Source organism: Mastigoproctus giganteus, chromosome 12 (genome assembly GCF_048544385.1).
Source record: "Mastigoproctus giganteus isolate SK-2022 chromosome 12, ASM4854438v1, whole genome shotgun sequence".
Lineage (NCBI taxonomy): Eukaryota > Metazoa > Arthropoda > Arachnida > Uropygi > Thelyphonidae > Mastigoproctus > Mastigoproctus giganteus.
In genome coordinates this window covers 91,409,347-91,431,116 of record NC_143586.1, presented here as the reverse complement: position 1 = coordinate 91,431,116, position 21,770 = coordinate 91,409,347, and the positions used below count along the sequence as shown (strand labels likewise).

The following is a 21,770-nucleotide window of genomic DNA, read 5'->3' as shown; positions in this document are numbered from 1 at the left end:
AACAATGAGACTGGCTAATTTATAATTAGATGTAATTGGTACAGCCAGCCTGTATTTTACCATAATGGAAGTCTGTGTGATTATCTCTCTGATATACAACGTGTGATAAAAGTCAAACATGCCAGGTGATCTAAGTAACCAACTCCTGGAATTCGTGGCAGCAGTAAACATTTTAATGGGAACCAAAATTGGCATGCTTAGCAAAAAAAGCACGGTGTTTAATAATCAGTCGATAAAGAGATACCAAATATAAAAATACTCCCGTTTCCACTTCCCAGAGATGCAACCACTATCGGCAGATGAAGACCATATCAAAACAGATTTGGAGGCACAAGACTAAACTGTGGGATTATTTCAGTTTAGACTTGAAACAGGAGTGCAATTCCAGTGGGTTGAAGTTCAAGTACGCAGCTATCTGTTACTAAGACCACTAATGCTTTTGTTGCTATAATTAGTTTTTTGCTGTAAGTACGTTGTTGGTAGTCAGGTGTTCCGTCCCTTAAGGCAAGATGCCACTACCAAAGAAAGTCACCATACTTAAATACGGCCTTGACACATCCAGGTCCTTAGTTGTGACGTCATTCTCTTTCCTGTCAAACGCACACCTTGTCTGACCACAGTGTGTAACCTTGGCAAGTTCGAGTCTTTCACCCACTTTGAGCCCAGACTAGCACACCACATTGTGATGTGCTCTTGGCGTCAGGTGTGCTTCTTTGCTTAGGATATAACCGACTTTTGCTGCAAAAGAAATGAATGGTTGTGTGAAAAGACCACTGTTAGTCTAGCGTAGTGTGTGATTATTTAGATAAATCGGAGGTGAGATTGTTTTCTTTTCTTCTCACTGCCCACCCGGATATGCTGACATTTGTACGTTCATAATGTTAGATTTTAATATTTGGTTTCCTCTGTCAACAGGACTAGTGGTTCCACCATAAGGATACAGTGAATCGTGTGGTTGATTTGGATGTGCCAACATGGAGTTTATTGCCACTTTAGAAAGAACGGAGTAAGTATTTTGTTTTTATTTTGTTCTTTGTTTTCATAATTTTTACAGATTCCAAATTGTTTTTAATTTATTTTATTGATAGCATCGTGTCAACAGCAAAGCTAATAACAGCGTACGATGTAGGATTAAAACGACAGAAGCTAAATAAATATAGCATAACTTGTGCTGGTGAAAGTCCGTGAAGCAGAGATTTAGCAGTTAAGTTTCCTTGATCTTGAAGGAAGTTGACTTTCCCATTCAACGTATCTATTTTAGTGTCGTGTTGAAAGCGCGTCAATCATACTGTTCTTTAACAGATTGGCAATCTTGTCTTGAATGAATCCCTTTTACGAATTACGCCTGTAAAGCAGTTGAACCACGATGGACTTCAGTGGGACGATGCAAATCTGGTCATCATGAAAACTTGACGCTATTGTTTTGATGTGCTCCTTGTTTCTTTTTTTAAATACAATTTGAGTAAACTTTTCATTGTACTCAGTTTATTGAAGTAATTTTTCTTTCAAATATCTCCTTGCTTTTTTCCAAATACTGCTGGTTTTATACTGCATATTTATCGATGTATACATTTTTGAATTAGCTTTATTTATTAGTAGTATTTTATTTATTTATATATATTTTTACTACAAAAAGGAGCCGACCTGTAGGGGAATAGAGGTTTCAACACTGAAGAGGTTTAAAATTAGTGTTATTCGTACTTGGACTATTCCAACACACGTGCTATCATTTAACAAATCGCGCTGTGACAGCAGCGAAAGTTTAAGCGCCATGTTTTGAAAATTCCTCCTCCACCAAGTCTAGTTGCGAGAAGTATTACTTGAGGTTATGGGTTGGTACACGTGTCGACAACTTAGTTTACGGCTTCCAATGTGGTTCGCTACGGACGAAACCAGTTTCTTAGTGCGGACTCAGATGGATGCAGGTGCGCCGAGTTGTTTGCAGATGTTCACCCTCCCCTTCCCATCCCATCCCAAATGTAGGTGAGAAGACTTTCTCCGGTAAAGCTTAAGAGAATAAAACAAAGATAAGGCTGTGTTGAGCATGAAGCCATTCTAGGAAAAGTATGCAGACTAGCCTGATACCATGTGGTAAATAAAACAAGTTTACTGGAATTTTCCTGTGCTAAATGCTTCCAATTTCATTGTCATACTCAGAGGAAACGGCGATAATTATTAGTAGAATATAGATTCTAAGGCTAGACTATTTCATTAAGCAAAATATTTTGAGATACTATACAGTAAATTTGTTTAAATTAGCCTTGCGAGAAGTAATGCGTGAAAGTAGAGGAGCCGTTGGTCAGAAAATAATTTTTTCTGATTATACTCCAGAACGACCACAAAGTCAAAGGAGTTCATCACAAGACAGAATACAAGAACACCGATTTAAAGTCATGCGGCCTTGATGCATGGTCAACTCGCTGTCATGGTTAAACACTGTGTACAAATGTATCATCGCGTATGGCCATTCGGCTATGGCAGCCGTTAGTTACCCATTTCTTTCAAATATTTTTCTGGTCATCTTTAATGAACTTCTAACCTCAAAAAACAAGTAGGAGTTTATTCCAACAACCATTATTTGAATAAAGGAAAGATTTCGAACATGTATTCTACACTTGGCCCATCTCAATTTAAACTTGTGTCTAAAAACAAAGATGTCCATTTATTTTACTCTCCCCTTTTGAAACCTTAAACAAGTCGACCAGGCTGACAGCAGATTGTCTGATTTCTAAACACTGTAACTTACAAATTTGCAGTTTCTCTTGATAAGAATGCCTTTGTACCTTTTAACCAAGCTTTTCGCCCCTTGTTTTTGTATCCTTCTTCCCCTGCACGTGGGTACGTGGCGAGGGGACCTCCGGTGATGCTGCTAATCTACAGTTTAGCATCGCTAAGATCCAAAGCCTAGGTTACCTAAAAAGGCTGCAGATTGCAGCATCTCTAGACTGCGGAGAGATCTGAAGTGTTTAAAACCGTGAGTGGATTAAGTAAGCTAAATGTTAATGGCATTCTTCTACTTGCTGGGACTAAACACTTATGAGGGGGCATAAATTCAAGTTGAAGAAGAATGGTTGCAGGATAGATGAGAAGAAGTTTTCTTCAGCCAGCGGGTGGTTGACTGTTTGAACGGGCTTCCATCTGTTGTTGTGAAAGTGAATGGTTTGAATAATTCAAGAAAGACCTAGACAGATTCTTGGATGGAACGGATGGGTGAACTGTGCTAGTTTTTTTTTTTTTTTTTGGCTGATGCTATGTTTCTTTCTTGAATCATTTGCTATTACTACTACTACTAAATGGATACACTTTCAATATACAAGAGCATTTCAGCGCATTACAGATATTTTTTTAATGATGCGATATAATTCTCATCTACATTAATGCCCGTTTCTGCTGGATCCCAAGACTCATTGGGACCAGGGCTAATGATCTGGCGGATGTTGCGTTGAGATCTGTCAACCACGGAACAATCATAGACTGTTAGTCCCCTATACAGACTCCATGTAGATATTACTTAATAGATGCCTTTCCCAAGGGCAACAGTTATGGCATGGACAGGTCACAAAGAAGTTGTTGTATTAGATTAAACCTATAATCGCACTCTGGCAGTGTAGTCTGCTCAGCAACATCGAGAGGAAGTTGCTCTTGCCCGCTTCCGCATTGGACACGGGCATCTTTCATATTCCATTTTGCTGAGGGCTGTTGCCACCTCCCCACTTTGTGGAAGAATTGTTATACCATTTCAGTCATCTCACTGAGCCCTATACACTGTAAGAAGTGCTTCTTTTAAGAATTTAATTTTAGTTTATTAAAATTGGACTTGTTTACACCACTTAAAATATTCAAGTATTATACGCGCGCGCACATACACACACAAACCAGACCAAGCCTTTACCCTTCTTTAACAGGCAACATTATTCCTGAATTTGGGATTTCCAAGGCATTAAGCAGTGTACAAGACATTGGCTAACCACTGCTACATGTAAATGGAATAAGCGCCATTTTGCGTCTGCTACCAAAGTTCATGTGGGTATATCATTAACAGAACGCTATGGTGTGTCCTAGCAGCCTGTGTAACTGTTGAGTAAACTTCCTACCACAATGTTCAATTACTCCCAACTACTTCTCATAATCAACTATACTAATTCAAGTTCCTACCCAAGTGGACGTTACTTTAAGATTACTGCAGTCCAGATGAGAGAGCTTTCATTTTCCGGTGTTAAACTTCACCAGCACTTTTTTTTTCAACCGTTCCGCTTGATTCATCTAAATCGAGCTGTAAGCGAACACGGATTGTTGTCACTGATGATCTTTATATCATCAGCAAACGTATATCATGAAACTTAATGTCTACTAATTAATACTATTAATATCATAATAATAAATAAAACCCTAACACAGATACATATGGGGGTTCAATCTTTATATCAGTCCACGAAGAGCCGCTGCCATTTATAACTATTCTCGTCTACTATCCTCTTATACGTAGTAGTATCACAGTAAAATATCCATATAGAAAAGTTTCTACTAGATCTTACGCCACGTTGGCCAGACATGGTGGCATAAAATCGAACACGTCCCCAAATTCTGCTTCTTCAGTTTTGTGAATGCTACTTGTTAGCAGAAAAGAATTTTAAACAGGGCGAAGAGAGACAGTTACTAATATTATTTATTACTACTGATTTTAGAGACTATGTAAGTATAGAATGTATGAGTCACAGGTGGTAATTAAATATATTTGAAATAACAGAGTGGAGCCGGGTAGTCCGACGTCCCATCTAAACCACTTCATATCGGCACCTGCATGAGGCGAGGGACTTCCCAATGACGCTGCTGACTCTCCAGTTTGCATCACTGGAATCCAACGCCCACAGTCTAGGTTCCACTCTAACATCATAGGAATATGGAGTGTTTGTCATGCGCTGTGACCCTTGGAAACTTGGGAAGGTGATCCTGGTGGTTGAGGGACCCAGCTTCAAACCACTTTGGCTCCTGCTTCTACAAGACGGGTGGTCCTGGAATGGCCCGCCCAGGATCGATCGGCTAGTGGGTTCGACTACAAGGATCAACCGCGTCAACGCCACTCCTCTGTCCGCATGGTCTGAGGGGCAGGATTTGGGCTGGAAGCAATGCGGGAATATATTTTTGGGTAGCACTGGCGTCCCACTCTCGAGCGAATTTATTGCTTACCAGGTAGCGGGCATCTCATTTAGGCTCCGCGGTGTTTGAATCCGCTCACTGAACAAAATTAATACTATGAGTCCTGATAATTAGTACTTTTCTTCTGGTGCTTCAACACGGTCCCTGTTATAAAAACTCAATGACCTAGGTAAAGTAACTTAGTCAAACTGCTTTGCTTTGATCAAGCGATTTCCTCGTAGAAACCAGAAGTGACAGCCATTCAGAACAGCTGAATGTTTGTCACTTCTGGTTTCTCCCAGTAAAATCAAAGCTGGCTATCTTAACTGCCCAATGAGTCCATATGTTCCAAATCTTAAGGCATTTTAAGTTCCAGACAAAAATATGGACTTAACAAAAATAGCCTGTAGTGGTACCCTTGCATGCGCTCGGTGTGCTGTAAAAGGATCACGAAATAGCATGTTCAGCTAAAAAATAAAAATAAAAAACCCACTTGAAATTTAACTGCTGAGGAAATCATCCTGAATACTCACGACCATGCTACAGTTTGGAAGAAAATGAAATAGACTCAAGGCAGAGCTGTACATATTAAGAAGCAAGAAAAGTGATGAAACCAGTAAACGCCAACGAACCTTCCTACTCTCAGAAGGTAGTAGGGAAGTCGTCCACCCGAACTCAAACCGAAACGACTGGCCTACTTAAAGAGACATTTATTCGATCGCACGCTACTTACTAAGTTCACAAAAACCCACACAGAAGGACTAATCAACTGTCACTCCAATATTTGTATCTCCTAATGCTCCGCCGCTTATAAAACAAAGTGGTAGTGAAGAGCCAAAAAAACTTCAACTACCACGTGAAACAAAAGAAAATATGGGCGTAGAGGCAAAGGGGGTACCAGACGATTCACTCTTGGAACTCTTTCCAGAGGAGGTAACAAACATAGAACAGAGTCCATATTTCCCCAAAAAAGCTCCAACGAAGGCTGAGAGAAACAACTACAGTGGATACCGGCGAAACGCTGAGTACATCAAGGTTCTTGCAAAAATATGAAATAATTTGCTTTTGTTTACAAAAGACATATCTAAAGGCAAATAAAATGTTCCGTGTTGGGCACACAGCTTGTGTAGTCGAGATCAGTCTCGACTACACAAGCTGTGTGCCCAACAATTATGTAGTTGGCGGATTGTGGTCAGTAGTGAAGCGAAATACATTATATTTAGTAGTGAAATCCGTCTTTAATAAACAAGATTAAGGTTCTGGATTCCCCTTGTGGGAGAGTGCAAAGAGGGTACATTTCCATCTATGTAACTAAATCATAAGAACAGTTCCGCTTCAGATTCTTTGCAGTGTGTGTGTGTTTAATGGCGCTTAAGCTACATTGACTATAGTGCGCCTTTCTTTGCAGTGCTCTTGACAGTGGAGATGTACTAGACAGACTAGCGTTTTCATACATTTTTATCTACAAACACGAAAATTCCGAAATTTATCAAAATTCCGAAGTGTAGAGATGATTACATTTCCGAAATCTGCGCTTGAGATTTTCAGATTTTTATGATACAGAATTAAAATTCCAGATCGAATTAATGAACGAAATCCTACAGTAACTCGACCTTTTTTTTAACTATGCGAATACATTTTCCTACACGCTTATTTCGTTAATAAGAGTACAACCGATAACTACGATTAACATGACATTGAAGTCGATTAATAAGAGTACAACCGAATTCCGTTATCATTCGGATTCCTCTCTTTGAAAACTGAGACTTGCTCTACATCGCTAGTTCAAACACGAGACTTCTTTAGAATGCAAAAAGGAAGCAAACCTTAGGGGACAATGCCACAAAAGATTATGCAACTAATCTCAATGTGGGTCGCCCACTTCGTACCGAGTGAGCACGGAATATTCAAACGAGGTTACGATGTTAGCAGTTTCTTGGAAGTTCATTTTTAGGTGGACAACTAACCGTGTTTTCCATTTTAATGAAGAGTTTTTTTCTGTGAATCGCATGTTTCGCTTTCGTAGGTCGCGTCCGATTCTTTAGAATTTTTAAAAAGCTGAATTCCATTTAAGAATTTTTTTTTTTTTCTGTTGATTAAAGTAGTATCAAGTACCAAATGTTTGGTACAGGTAATCATTTCAACTGAGTCTATGAAAATATGTAGTATGCAATTTACCGCTGTAAGATTGTTGAGCCCATCTCTTTCAGAGAAACCCTCAACGGTGCATTGACATAGTCCACGAATTTTTTGGGACACTTCACTTGAGGATGAGATTGTTCAAGTGTGATTTCAGCAAGATAACGCAAGTAACACTTCATGCTCATTTATTGGGAAACTATCCGTCTTGATCGAAGATTGTAAGTTCAAAAGGGATCTGGACACCACGCTGGTCAATTCGTCTCCACTTTTGTGGAGCACCATCAAATAAAGTGCATACAACAATAATCTGCATTGTTGAGGAATTGAAAAGCAACGTATCCAACACCACTCAACATTTTCGAAAATGCGTGGTCGTTGTCATTGATACTGCGATGACGATGATGATCATTTTCAATACTTTGTGTCAAATTACGAAACGTCAAAGAATTGAGAATGTTAATTTCGTGTCTAGCATTATCTACTCAGTTATTCGAATTTGCATGAGTTCTTTTAAAATTATCACCCTGTATGAATGTCCACATTAACCCTCTTTTCCACTAATGGAAAAGAGGGTTAAGATTTTTGGTGGATCGATCGTCTTTATAAGACTGGACCCTAAGAGCCATGTGCGGATTGATATCTCGGAAAATGTTTTGTTCAGGAACTCAATTTTTTTCCCCCTATTATTTACGGTTATTGCTGACCATTCGCACTATTTAGTACTGAAATTCTCGCGATCACGCTCTAGGAGAGTTGGAAAATAAGGAAACGCAATTATTGAAGAATAGAAAACAAGGAAAATTAGTATTGCAAATTATATATATAAAAATAGTAAACATTTAACTTGACTAGTAATAAAAAAAGAGACCATATTCGAGGGGGCTTGACAAGCTAGAAAGGGGCGGTGTCATTTGATGATGGAACAGCTTGATCAAAAGAGGTAGATATAATGGACCTTGATGCAGTGGTAATATAAATTGGCTTCAAGAATTGTGGCTGAAGGCTTTTATTTTTAATTTATTCATAAGGTAACACGGCAGTTGTTTTAGTCTATACAACATTCAAATCGAATTATGAGCATAACAAATTGGAGGATAAGTTTGTTTTATAATGTTTCAGCAATTGCAAAAAGCTATTTTTAATGTAACTCTAGTAATAATGTCGTACTATTCAACGATTGTATTCATTTGAATATTTTCTTCCAACTTAAACGCATATCAGTGTATTAGCAATATCGCTATCAAAGGAAGTGGGCTGCACTTCCTGATTGCTACAAACTAATATCGCAGTATCAGATGTCTGCGTTATCATTTAAGAACATCGGAAAAGTTCCTAATTCACTTCTTGCAGGTGACAGTTTTGATGTTAAATGGCACGTGATTCTTTTCATATATCAGATTATTTAAAACTAATCGGTGGACTTCCGTTACAGCGCTTTCGAAGGAACCGGCTCCAAAGAGCGTTATAAGCTGGACCACTCCCTCTTTTTTGGAGGATAATTTTCATCTGTTTTTGTTAGATAATAAATATTATTTATAAGATAATCAACTTTTTTAGTGGGGCAATGATTTAAATGCAAGTTGAAAACCTACGCATTTAATGTACTATTCTTTTTTTGCACATTAAACCTTTTTTTTCCTTCACAAAGAATATACAAAACACATTGATTACTGAATCAGAAAGAAAGCGGACGAATAATGTTGAATTAAGGGGACTGGGGGAAGCTGAGGAGAGAGTGCGAATGTTCTGAAGAGCGACTCCCGTCTACCTTCACAGAGAGGATCGAGTTAAACATGAAATAAACCTTTCCTGCACCAGGAATGATCTCTATGAATTAAAAGTGCAGAATTGCACTACAAACGACCTGGAAATTGAGTCATCTGCCCTTTCTTTTTCCAAGATCAAGAGGAAGGAGGCTTATATCCGAGTTTATTCCTTTTTTGGGACGTTAAAAAAACAATGTAAACGGGATCGCTATAGTCACAAAAAAAGTGCATGGCACGCCATAATTTACTACGAGATCAGAAGAGTGTTAAAAGCGAGGTAGCGCTACGAGGGGGAGTGTTTCGTATTTGTCGGAGTTAGCTACTGATTTAGTAGTAATAAATTTTAAGGAAACTAGAAGTAAATATCAAGAAGTTCTTTTTAGGTTGATTTGAAGCGGTATTCAAAGTGAGGCGTTGAACGAGTTAGCCAACGCTATATTTATTTAGTAAATATTTTAATCAGTTTAGTTTAAATAAGGCACGAACTGAATTTGTTTTAATTTATATTTCAAAGCAATCGTTTTTTTTTTTTTATTCTCACACAGTGCTTTATTTTTTGTTTATAACTGCCACTAATTCCTTAAATACGAATGCGTGCACAATTCATAATTTGCAGTCTTGAAGTTATAAACAGCACCAGCCATCCCAGAAAAAGCAGGTTGAACGGATTGGAAGTTTTTGGAGAAGGGAGGTGGACTAGATTTATTCTGGATTAGTAGATATTTAAGTATTTTGGTTGTAAATCTAAATACTTAAACATCTGTTAGATATTGTGTTTAGCCGATATTAGACAGAAAGAAGTGGTGTTTTCTCCAGCAGAACGTGGAAATCGGCATGTACTAATAATTCGTTTGACTGAGATGGCTGATGTGCCAAGAAATCTCCAACGAACTTTGAGGTGTTCTTTGGTAACATTAATGATGGCGCTTGAAAAAGAAGACATGGACACCTTGCAGGGTTTCAACAATCCCAGCAAGAAATAGAGCATAAATATTTATATCAACTACCTAGGCGACGAAGGGGGTGGGGAGAATTCCACGAGTGAAAGGGAGAAAAAAAGTTTGATTTGATAAAAGGATTAATTTTTATTTCTGATTTAGTTTCCATCCCAGAAAATAAGTCCCCGAGAAATTCCAGCTGACACTTTTTTAAGAATAAAAGCTAAGGTGTGTGTGTGTACAAACCAGAATCATATAAGTATATAAACTTGATCAAATTTAGTTTTCCGGTTTAGAGCATTAACATTAATATGAACTGCTTTAAATAACTTCGTAATGGTGGAAACGTCTATAGGGAATCTTAGAGGAAAAAGAGAGGGAGGTGGAAGTTTTGGGGTAAAGAAATAGAAAGACCGCTTGAGCATTAACGGAGAACTAGCAATGATTTTTTTTTTTTTTTTGTAGGAGGCTTTCGGAATGAGGACTATGAATTAATTCGTTAATCACACAGGATGGTGGAAAAAACTCCTCAGATAAATCTGAGAATTTAAGCTCTGCCTCATTAGAGAGTGATAAGTCCTTCAGATTGGGAAGATTAAAGAATAATTTCGATAAGATTACCGCAAAACTGTGTTAGTGGGAAAACAGGTTCATTTGGTAGTTGATAAGCGTAGTGAAATTTACCTACATTTTCGAGCCATGCAAAGGGATAGATCAATCCCAGAAAGTCTTTTACGGAGAAGTTTTAACTCGAATCTCTTTTAACGGCTTCGTGGATCCTGTTGATGTTTAAAGTATGCCCGAATCCCAAAATAGAAGACGCCCAACAGCCTGATCAGATACAAAACAAGGTTTTGTTGCTGAAGAAGGAATAATCAGCTGTCTAATCCCATAAAAGATCGAGGATCTTTTCAGTTGTAGCAGAAAAGTTTTTAGAGACGATCTTCAGATATTGTAAACATTTTATTTAAATTAAAACCCTAAGAGTTTTCTAATTTGAAGACATGGAAGAATTAAAAAAAAAGCAATTTAATTAAAATAATTAGTCCCCCATTTTCAACAGTCTTTGTTATTCATGTAGACATGCTATCCTACATTAAGGAGGAAATAACTGAGGTGGCATCACTCAGCCAGGTTTCTGTGAGGGAAGTGTGGAAGTTCGATGAGAGGTTTACTCGTTATTCACGTTCTGGACATCTGTAAGAAGAAGCAAAGGTCAAAGAAATTTCGCAGTCGAGCTTCGCGTTCACGACCGGTGCTGTTCTACTACTTATTCGTGGGAAACTAATATAAGGGAGTAGGCACAAGGTTGCGAATCTTAAAATAACGAAGGCCAATTCTGTTCTTTTACCTCTGTAATTAGCAGACCTGTTTATCACAGTATATTTTATAAGGCGGTCAACCGTGCAAACCCTTAGTTGGCCGATTGAACCGTCTGTGGGATTATTATGAGAAAGAAACCATGCAGTTGAAGAGTCGCCTAAAACCGTATAAATAAGGAAAGTACAAGGTTACGCATAAAATAGCAAAAATACAACATAACGCAAGGTTGTTGGCACAAGAAATAAGAAAGGCCATCTACATCTGAACGGTACTTTATCCGACTTTATTGTACAGTCAGCTTAAACCCTTATTAAGAGAACTGCATCCTCCAGTACTGAGTATTGAATGAATCGCTGAACCACTGCGACCTAAAAATCTCCAAATAAAACCTCTCCCCACCGAAATTACGGGAGCCAGCACGACCTCGCTCGTAAGGTTGATCAAAACAGGTGATTCGCCAAACGTTTTTCAAATAATAAACCTGAACAAACTTAGTCAGGGCTCAAGATGGCTATCAAGAATTGAAGTTCCAAAACATATGTCACGATCGCTTTCAAATCGACTGTCATAAATGTTGGCCCTCAAGAATACTTTTCAAACGAGAAATAGAAAGAGTAAGATAAACTGTAACAAGACTTTGCAGCTTGATTTCTAGAATGTTAATCATGTTTCTTATGAAATTTATGCTATTTGGTTGTTAATGATTTTTACCAAGTTTGTCCTCTGGTCTGCATTTTCCAGAGCTTTCTGAATGCTGTGTATATGTTCGCTGTGTATGTTCGCTGTTGTTGAACCTTGAATTGAATTCCTTCAATGTTCAACAACTGGTTTTTTTTTTTTAAATATTTAAAAACGAAAACACACAGCTCAGATATGATAGAGCTGTGCATGCTATGTCACTGGCATGGGTATTGTATGTAGCATCTAATTATACAACTGGTATATAAGGTAGAAATATTTTTCTATTATGTGCAAGTTTCGTCGTACTCCTGTAGAAGAAGTGATGTAACGTAAATTCGCCAATGTGCCTGCCTCGCTATTTTCAGTACCCAGATCCAAAGAAAACAAGATGCACTAGTGATAGTTAAACTCTGGACAATTCTTCTCACGACAATGACGTCAGCAATTTGAGAAAGACAAATTTGTATTCTTGTTCTTACCCATAGTGTATGTAAACACAACGGAATGGGGTTTGCAACGTGATGCTCATATATTAAAACATTTATCGTGGTGTATAAAGTATACTGGAATAATTCATTTCGTGATGGATACCCCTCGAAGACAACGTCTAATTTGGCAATACCAATGATACGTCATTGGATACGTCCAATGACGTACCATTGGAAACACTAAATATTACAGAAAAATGTCTAATTTAAAGACTTAAATAATGTACGGCTAGTTTCCGTGTAGTTTGATATTTAATTCCTGTGCACATAAAACAACAATCTTTCTATGTTGTGCTTTGCACAGTTCGCTATAATATTAGAAGAAATGAGGTTCATTGATTGATCTCTACGAGCGAAGAGATCAATCAACCATATTTGTTTTTGGTAGATAATAAATATTATTTATAAGATAACTGACTTTTTTTAGTGGGGCAATGGTTTATATGAATGAGGCATCCATATTTATATGGGTCATACCTAATTCTTACCCTACATTTAAATTTGAGGTTGTATATGGTGCGAGCCTTGAGACAAACATACTTCTCATTGGGTAGTTATTAGTTAAATCAGCAGCTCTGTTGAATTCTTACAACCTTGGGAGAAAAATCGTGCCCTCCCAGACTTTTCTTCTTGGGATTCTGCCTCTGGTTGGTTTACTACCCGTGGCATGATATTGAAATTGATCTCGGGGGAAGGGAAGTCTACTATCTAGTTGATAAGTATTTGGAGTCCTTCTGGGTGCAATTGGCATACTGGAGTTTTGGTCAGCTTCATCTGGCTGAGCTATTGCATAGAGATGTTCCTTTTGAGATGCCTGTACGGTTGAGACATTAGAATTAAGGATGGCTGCATATTTAACACTTGTTGAAGATGAGCCTGAGATCGAATGATGTGGGAGTTGCCCTCACAATGTGATTTGGGAGGAGGATGAAACAAAGGATGACTTTGAGGTCTTTGGCTCAAACGAAGTGTTCACAAAGGTAGGAAAACCTTTGTGGAAAAAGTAGGAAAACAAACTTCTGTTCTGCAAGAGTGGGATATTACACCTGTGCATAACGTAGCTTCGCTGATGCTCGAGTCTTAACAAGCTTCTAAGTATCTATGATAACCCTGAAAGTTTAAGGTGAACGGAGTAAACATGAAGTAGATTAGTGTAAGGCATCGTAAGTGACCAGTGCGTGAATGAACCTTGGGCGTTACGCTTTCAGCAACTGTACAGTAAATCTGATGTGAATTCCTAGAGCGGGGAATTACCTTTTCCAATAAGGGAAACACAAGTGGCTATCTTTGTCAGACTCTGCAATTAAATTACTTTATTTTTTTTAAATTACCAGGATCTCATTGAAAGAACCATCAAAAACATGATCTGTGGTCATGTTTTTGATGCCGATGTCTCACCCCTTGATCCTCAGGGGTGAGACGTCGACAGTAAAAAAACAACTTTTTAGCAGCGTGTGCATAATAACCAAACTGCAATTTTTGAAGAACACCACGAAAACAATCGCAACTTGCGTATATGCAAGCTGTTGTGTAGTTGCATAATTACTGTTTATTTATAAGAGCACTAACTATTTTTTTTAATCTTTTTGATAGGGCCAAACAGGGTCTTACTCCGGAAAATCTCAATTATCTCGAAGAGTTGTTCAAGAAGACTGGAGGCGATCAAAAAGAGATAGATTTGGCGAACTTCAAAAGTATTGTCAGGTCTAAAAATGTAAGTAGAATGCAATTCCCATGATTTTAACACACTAATGCGAATTTATTTTCCATGGCATTTGATATTGTGTGGAATATCAAATGCCAAGTTCAGTGGTAAATTAAGTAGTACAGAATCATGTCTTCGCATCTGTTCAATTTTCATAGCAGTATCCGTTAATTTTAATTTTCCCTTTCATTCTCTTAACGACATAATTATTGAAATGATACAATTTAAAGGAATTGAACCACCTAAATGTCCAACGCTTATTTCATTGTATCACGTTGCATCATTTCAATAAACCCCCTCTTCTAAGATGTGGGCGATGGAACGAAATATTTAATCCTGTAGAGAAATGGACAGCATAATATTTTAGTTTGTAAAACTGTATTTGACATCAAAAAGGCTTATAATATAATCAGGTATGTGGTCTCATTGTTATATTGATAACGACTACGCATGTCATACACAGAATGTAATCAAGTTGGTATTCTGTGTGGCGTGAAAAAACCTTTTGTACAAAAGAGACAAACTTAACATTCAGCAATTTGCGTAAGCTGTTATCTGACAATGTTCGAGTTGATTTATATCATAGACCTTTTCTCCTTGCCATTAAGAAAACTTCAGGGGAAACCCCAAAATTATGTATCCTGGAAGAGCTTCTTTAGCAAGACAAAGCCGACCTTGATGTGTTCCTTTAGGCTATGGAAGGAGAATTTGTTTTTTTCGCAATCTGCTGAAATTATAGCATTTATTTACTAATGAGTATTAGTGCCTGTAGTACCATACCCTTGACAATTGTCAAATGATATTTGGCTCTATCATTCGTCAACTAGCTGTTCCAATTCCGTTTAATAAAAATAATACAGCTTTCTTCACTCGTGAAGCTGTTTCATGATTGAACCCTGCCTTTCGCAACGTCCTTTTTTTAAACTTATTGACCTACTGGATTGTATCCAATGGTTTTCCATCGCTCAGCTGTAAGGATAATTCTGCACTAATGTGCAGACACTGAACTAGTCAGAGTACGTATGGAAACCGTTTGATTTGGTTTACAGATACTGTACTAATAACATCGCATCCTCGATTTCTCTGTAGGTCCGGAAATAGATTTCCTACTATTCCTGTTAGATTTAAACTCGCATAGAAACTGATCTTTGCAATTACTGATGGATATGATTCATCCTTTCCGTTCCCGTTTCACTCATGGAATCAATGCAAGAAACTATTACTTTTATTTCTGTTGGAAGAAGGTGAATAACTTTTCACTATTTATCCGCCTTCTACGCGTGTTAATGATACAGTATAACGTGACTAATGATGGCCTAATTAATCAAGTTTAATGATCATGAGTGAACTGAATGCGTTCTAATAATCCTGAATATTCTCACTTTCCGTTGAAATTTGTTACTTAATTGACATGATTATTCTTCTGCTTTTTTTACAATATTGTGCGATTCTTTTCTTTTCTGAAAACTGTATTAAATCATCCTATAAACTGCTAAAATAATATTAATAAACCTGCTTAAATAGGAACTAAATCATTCGTTTATTAGGTAGCCAAATTAAAAATAATTCTCCTGTTAATTGAAGGCTGCACTAAATAAGATATTTATTGCAATAATAATACAAATCTATACATTGCAATATTGCCCTTCACGGTTGATGAACTGTTGTTAAACAAAAAACCCTACTGTACCCTTCTTCCATTCATTTAGTATTAAGCTTTTTGACTAAATCTTCATCTAATGGTTTTTAGTGCATTTTCTATCCAGATGTTTTTCGTCGAAAGGATATTCAAGCTTTTCGATACCGACAACTCCGGATCCATCTCTTTGGAGGAGTTCATGAGAGCCATGTGGTGTTTCGCCCAACAGTCTCAAGTGGAGAAACTACGTTACTTGTTTGAAGTGTACGATCAGAATCGTAAGTAATCGTATCGTTATACTTTTTGAGTTTAAAACCCACGATTATTAGACATCTCCAAAAACTGCTTGTAAAGGGTTAAATTTGGATTAAATATAAAAACGGTTCCCCTTCAAAGAAAAGAACGATGGCTCTTATCGTCAGTTTTTCTGTATTTTAAATCTGCAGTCAGTAAAAACTTTCTGGTGCTGAGAATCCATTTTGGGCAGTAAACCCTGGTATACGCGTTAAACACAATCTTCAACACCAACTCGAAACAAGCCTATCGTTACAAAAACAGCGCTCAGAGGAAGGCAAGGGAAAGGAAGTTACGGTAAACTTCCGATAGCGTGCATCCCGGAACTTTCTTTTCCGGGTTGCGTTATAACACTTTCACACGCGGGCCTCCGCAACTGATTTGTCGCTCGCCACGTTTGGAAAACCTCGAGTTGGAGTCCTATCAATGATAAGAGAAACTGGAGGCATAACCAGGAGAAAAAATAACACCTATCGTCTCACAGACCGAGGTGTAGGACTTTCTCACATTTCTTTTTTTTTTTCCTATCCTACAATGCGCCTTAAAACACGAACTAACCAGTTACTGCTTCTTGTAAACTAGATTTAATTTAAATCTAGTTGGTATGAATGTAACTATTTAATTTAAAATTAAGAAAGGGGTTTGACAAGGAGGCATATCTCCGAAGTTGTTTACTGCTGCCCTTGAGGAAGCTTTCAGAAGATTTAGACTGGTCGCAGAAAGGTGTCAATGTGAATGGAGAGTACCTAAACCATTTACGATTTGCAGATGGCATTGTGATCATAAGCCACAATCCCAAAGAATTGGAGGAAAATTTTAATCAGTTATGCAGAGTTAGTAAGGATTTCGGATTAAAGATGAATATGGCTAAAACAAAAGTAACGATGAACAAGTATGCCACAGGAAGGAATATAATCATTCAAGGAGTAGAAATTGAAAAGGTGTATTCATATACCCATCTTGGACAAGTCGCTAGCTGTAACAATTATAAATGGCTGGGAGTCAAGAGACGAATAAATTTCGGAGGGATAGCATTCAGGAAATATAGTCACATACTGAAGAGCAATATCCCAGTCTGTCTGAAACGTAAAATAATGAACCAATGTATACTCCCCACCATGACTTATGGAAGCGAAACTTGGGCACTCACCAAAAGAATGGAAGAGAAGCTGAGAACTACGGAGCAAAGAATGGGACGAATTATATTAGATATCAGACTGTTGCATAAGAAGAGAGACACATGGATTAGGCAGCAAACACAAGTAAATAAAATTCTTATCAAAACTGAAGGACTGAGATGGACTTGGGCAGGACACGAAGTCCATCTGTCATGTCTTCGAGCTAAGAAAATAACAGAATGTTACCCAAGAGGAGCTAAAAGAAAACCTGGAAGATAAAAACTGAGATAGATGATTCAAGAGTTCGTGGACAGTAAATGGATGGCCATTGCACAAAATAGAAGGAACTGGAAAGTTGCTGGAGAGGCCTTCATCCTGCGGCGGATTGAAAATGGCTGATGATGACCAACTAGATGATTGTTCTGGGAAATCACTATTCCTTCTATTTTCAGAGACTTAAATTATTTATGAATTCTTATATAGCTAACTCTTTAGCTGAGCAAAAGAGACTTCTTCTAAATTTCTATCATTTTTTTTTTCCCCTTTTAATTCCTCATAGTCGAAAAGACTCCTGCCACTTGGCCCTGTTTCCCTGTTAATATACTCACTCTCATTCAAGGGAACATTTAATATACTTAAATTCAAACGCGTACATCTTTATTTATACGAATGTCAAGTGTTGACTTCTTTAAAAGAAATAACAACAGTTACCAACAAATATTTTTCGGAAAAGCAGATCTTCGAGCACTTTTTTTTCTTTTTGTCTCTCTTGCTGATCATCACCACTAAAACTCTTCTCAGCAGTGTGTTTGGTTTTATTAGATCTGGACATTTGCTCGACATTTCTTGATATTGCAGATATCAGAAAAGAGCGATTAATAAATTTCCCTTTACTTTCAAATATAAAATTATTTAACAGAAATAAATTAATATAGTTTAACATATCATTATTTGCAACAATTATACTCTTGAGCAAATTTGAATTGTCAACGTAACGCAAGGGTAATTTTATAAACATGAGTGGATTGACGCTTATTGTCAGATTATAATGTCACTTGATGTACTCTCAAAATTCCAAAAAAAAAAAAAAACCCTGCACGTAAATTTCGATAATTTAATGATTGGCAATAAAGGAATATAATGTATATTAAAATTTCGATTAATTTTTTCCTCTTTTGAAGTTTCTTTTCTTTTTTTTTTTTTTTTTTTTTTCAAATATCATGTCAGTTATTTAAAACTCGTTAAATTAGCACTTATTCTGAAGTCATCTTTTTACCATGTTCTACAGATGATGGCTCAATTCAGTTCTTAGAGTTACGTACGGTGATCAGGGAGTGCATGAAAGAGAATGGACTGACGTTTAGTGATAATGAAATCGAGGAGCTGACAATGATGTTGTTCGAAGATGCGGACACCGATAAGAGTGGAAGCATCAGTTTTGAGAAATTCCGAGCGCAGTTAGAACGCCATCCTGGCCTGATGGAAAATGTTACTCTCAGGTACGTATCTTTCTAAATTTTCTTCTCTTGTGAGTTTCTCTAAAATCTAATGCGAAAGTTGCAATTCGGTGAGATTTCTAAATGCAATGAAGATTTTCATTTAGAATTTTTTCAGAATAACAGACTATTTTCCAAAGAGAAATGAAAAAAATGTCTTGTAATTTTGTGATCCAGCTGTACAATAGCATCACGAGATGCTGTTGAAGGGCTGGAGATCGATGTCATCAGTTTGTAGAAATAAGGCAATTTTTATACATAGCTGAAAGTACACTTTTATGAGGTTCATTTTGAACAACTGCTGTATAACTTTATCATACAAAACATTTTTTTTTTGTGCACAATGAAGCTACACATCCCGTCAGCCAGTATTATACACAAGCACATGTTCCGTATTTAGATTATATACCTCTTATCCAACAAGCTATTGCAAATGATTCCAAAATGTATCCGATTTTTGTTGGGATACCTTAGAAAAGTTACTTTCTGCATTTTACAGTTTCCCATCCTGTCTGGGAACGAGCATTACTTCATATGCGGATGATTTGGCCTTGAGAGTCCGACATCCAGTCTAACTTCCCGTTACTTCTTGTACCTTTCTTATTATTAAGGTTCAGAAGTACACATTTAGCTTATTAAACCATCTATATCGCTTCGGTCTTCAGATTTATTGGAGTAAATTGAAGTATGTGACTTTTATTTTGTTGATTCACCTCTTCCATTCGAACTCTTTATCTGAGACCAACAATTGGCGCAATGTTCTTTTGTGAAGTTCTTGGTATCATCTTCGATTCCAAAGTAAATTGAGTCTCCCCCCCCCCCAAATGATATTATGCTCCTTAGGGCCTTTGGGTATTTAAAACTGGATTTGGAAAAAAATTCTGATCGTAAACTCATTTCAAAGTATTTTATTCTGTATGTGGATGAAAGGATGTCCTTTTTGCCTCACGTGCAGAAATTAAGAGAAAGTGAGGATGATTTATTTAAAAATTAGGAAAGTCACAAGGGTAGAATGGGGATGAAAGGCAAGTCTTTAGACCTCCTCTGTAAATGTATATTTCTACCGATTGTGACATATGCATGTGGGCCTTGGGGTCATAGTGAATAATAGCCACGTTAAAAGAAGTCTTATTCCAGCACAGACCAGAGATTTGCCCTTCTGGCGGTGACGCGGTCCTGCAGAACCATTTCAAGGGATGCTCTGCAAGTTATTGCAGGATAGGGACCAGTGGATCTGATTATACTTAAAAGGACAATGGAATAATAAGAGAATAGAACTTATGGGAATAAAATCTTGTAGAGAAAAGGGAAGAGAGTATGGAAGACAATTTGAAAGTAGAAAAGAAAAGGTTACAGCAAGATATAGGTTGCATATGGCAGGAAAGATGGAGCAGTTCTGCTAAGGGGTGTGTTACCTTTACCTTTCTGCCTGGGGTGAAAACTATGAAATATTTCATCTTGGTCAGGTTTAGCAATGTTCCAAACAATGTTAATAACTGGACATGGGTTAAAGAAAAGACTGGTAGAGCTTGGTGTAGAAGAAAATCCAATGTGTATTTGTGGGACGGGAGGATACAGAACATATTTTACGGCAGTGTGTAAGGTATGATATACCAAGGAATATGTTAATTAGGCAGATTGTCTCGGACTCGTACACCCACCTGGAGTTGATTTAGTTTGAATTGGAATTTATTGATATTATAATTTATAGTTGTATAAAAAGGAAATGTTGAAAAAAATTCAAAAATATATTGATAAATTTTATTGTTTAGAGTTTTTTAATTTGGCTGGAACAAGAAACACAATTTATAGAAGTTTGCCTTTTAAAGTTTAATTGAGCTCTAGATAGTGGATATTCGCCTCTTCGGGGCATGGGCGGTAACATATCCTCAATGTTTGATTTATCATATGGAGGATATAATTAAGGATCAAAAGATTAAATTTGATAGGATAGATTTAATAAAGAGCGGATGAGCTATTGCTTAGGAAGCTCAGGTCCAAGTAGGTGTTAGGATAGTGATGATGATTGTGTCCTACTTGAAAAGCAATATGTACAGCAACACAATCTTGATGACGTAACTGACCACATTACCATCCATGTATCTGCAGCAGAAATCCATTCCAAAATCCAATCAGCGCAAGCGTGTACACCAAAATCAGTGGTGGAATGAAGAATGCTCCAAAGCAAAATGTGATAAAAATCGAGCTTGGAACCCATTTCGTAAATTCCCAATTACCGCCAACCTAACTGTTTACAAAAAAAAAAAAAAAAAAACTGAGCTAGAGCAAAACAAATTAGAAAAAAAAAGCAAAACATGAATCCTGGATAAAATTCGCCTTATCCATTAACAAAAGTACTCACACTCGAATTATCTGGAGAAAAATACAAGCTCTCAATGGGAAATTTCTACCGCTGCAATCTCCAATAATACAATGGAATGGGCAGGACCTATTTTCCCCTACTGATATTGCAAATGCGTTAGTCTTTTTATAATATTTCTGCCTCATCCTCTTATGTGATTTCCTTTCAACGCATTAAAACTAATGCAGAACGTAAAAAATTGAATTTTCAAACTAGACTTTCACTACCTTATAACCAGCCTTTTACTCTAGTTGAGCTCAAGGGATGCTTAAGCAAATCATTAAATAGTGCAGCAGGACAAGACGGCATTCACTACAGCATGCTGAAACATCTGTGTGAAGCCGATCTTGGCATGTTATTACTATTCAATAACCGTATCTTTTCAGAAAATACATCCTCTGTCATGGCGGCATTCCTATATCTGTGCTATACCAAAACCAGGCAAAGGTCCCACTCTAGTCCAGAATTACAGACCGATATCATTAACAAGCTGTTTGGGCAAAATATTTGAAAGGATGGGGCATATAGGGTCACCTGGTTTCTAGATTCCCAGAATCTTCTTTCTGATCACCAATATGGTTTCTGTAAAAACAATGTTTTCTAGATTTACTTGTAAAAAGTGAATGCAAAATGCCTTCGTATGAAACTGTATCTAGTGATGGTCAACCTAGATATTCACAAA

The 21,770-nt window shown here is 37.3% G+C and overlaps 1 protein-coding gene across 4 annotated transcripts in view; it reads left to right on the top strand.

Annotated features, from left to right (window-relative positions):
- Nox (NADPH oxidase) overlaps positions 1-21,770 on the top strand; it is an 85,209-nt gene that overhangs the window by 24,771 nt on the left and 38,668 nt on the right. For 3 of the 4 annotated variants that reach the window (XM_090386972.1, XM_090386970.1, XM_090386971.1), the window contains exons 2-5: positions 916-1,006; positions 14,068-14,188; positions 15,946-16,096; positions 18,519-18,729. In XM_090386972.1, coding sequence (XP_090243098.1) covers positions 975-1,006; positions 14,068-14,188; positions 15,946-16,096; positions 18,519-18,729 — 515 coding nt within the window. In that variant the 5' untranslated portion in view covers positions 916-974. Of the gene's footprint in view, positions 1-665; positions 817-915; positions 1,007-14,067; positions 14,189-15,945; positions 16,097-18,518; positions 18,730-21,770 lie in introns of those variants that run through there. The other variant, XM_090386969.1, reaches the window with a different exon arrangement.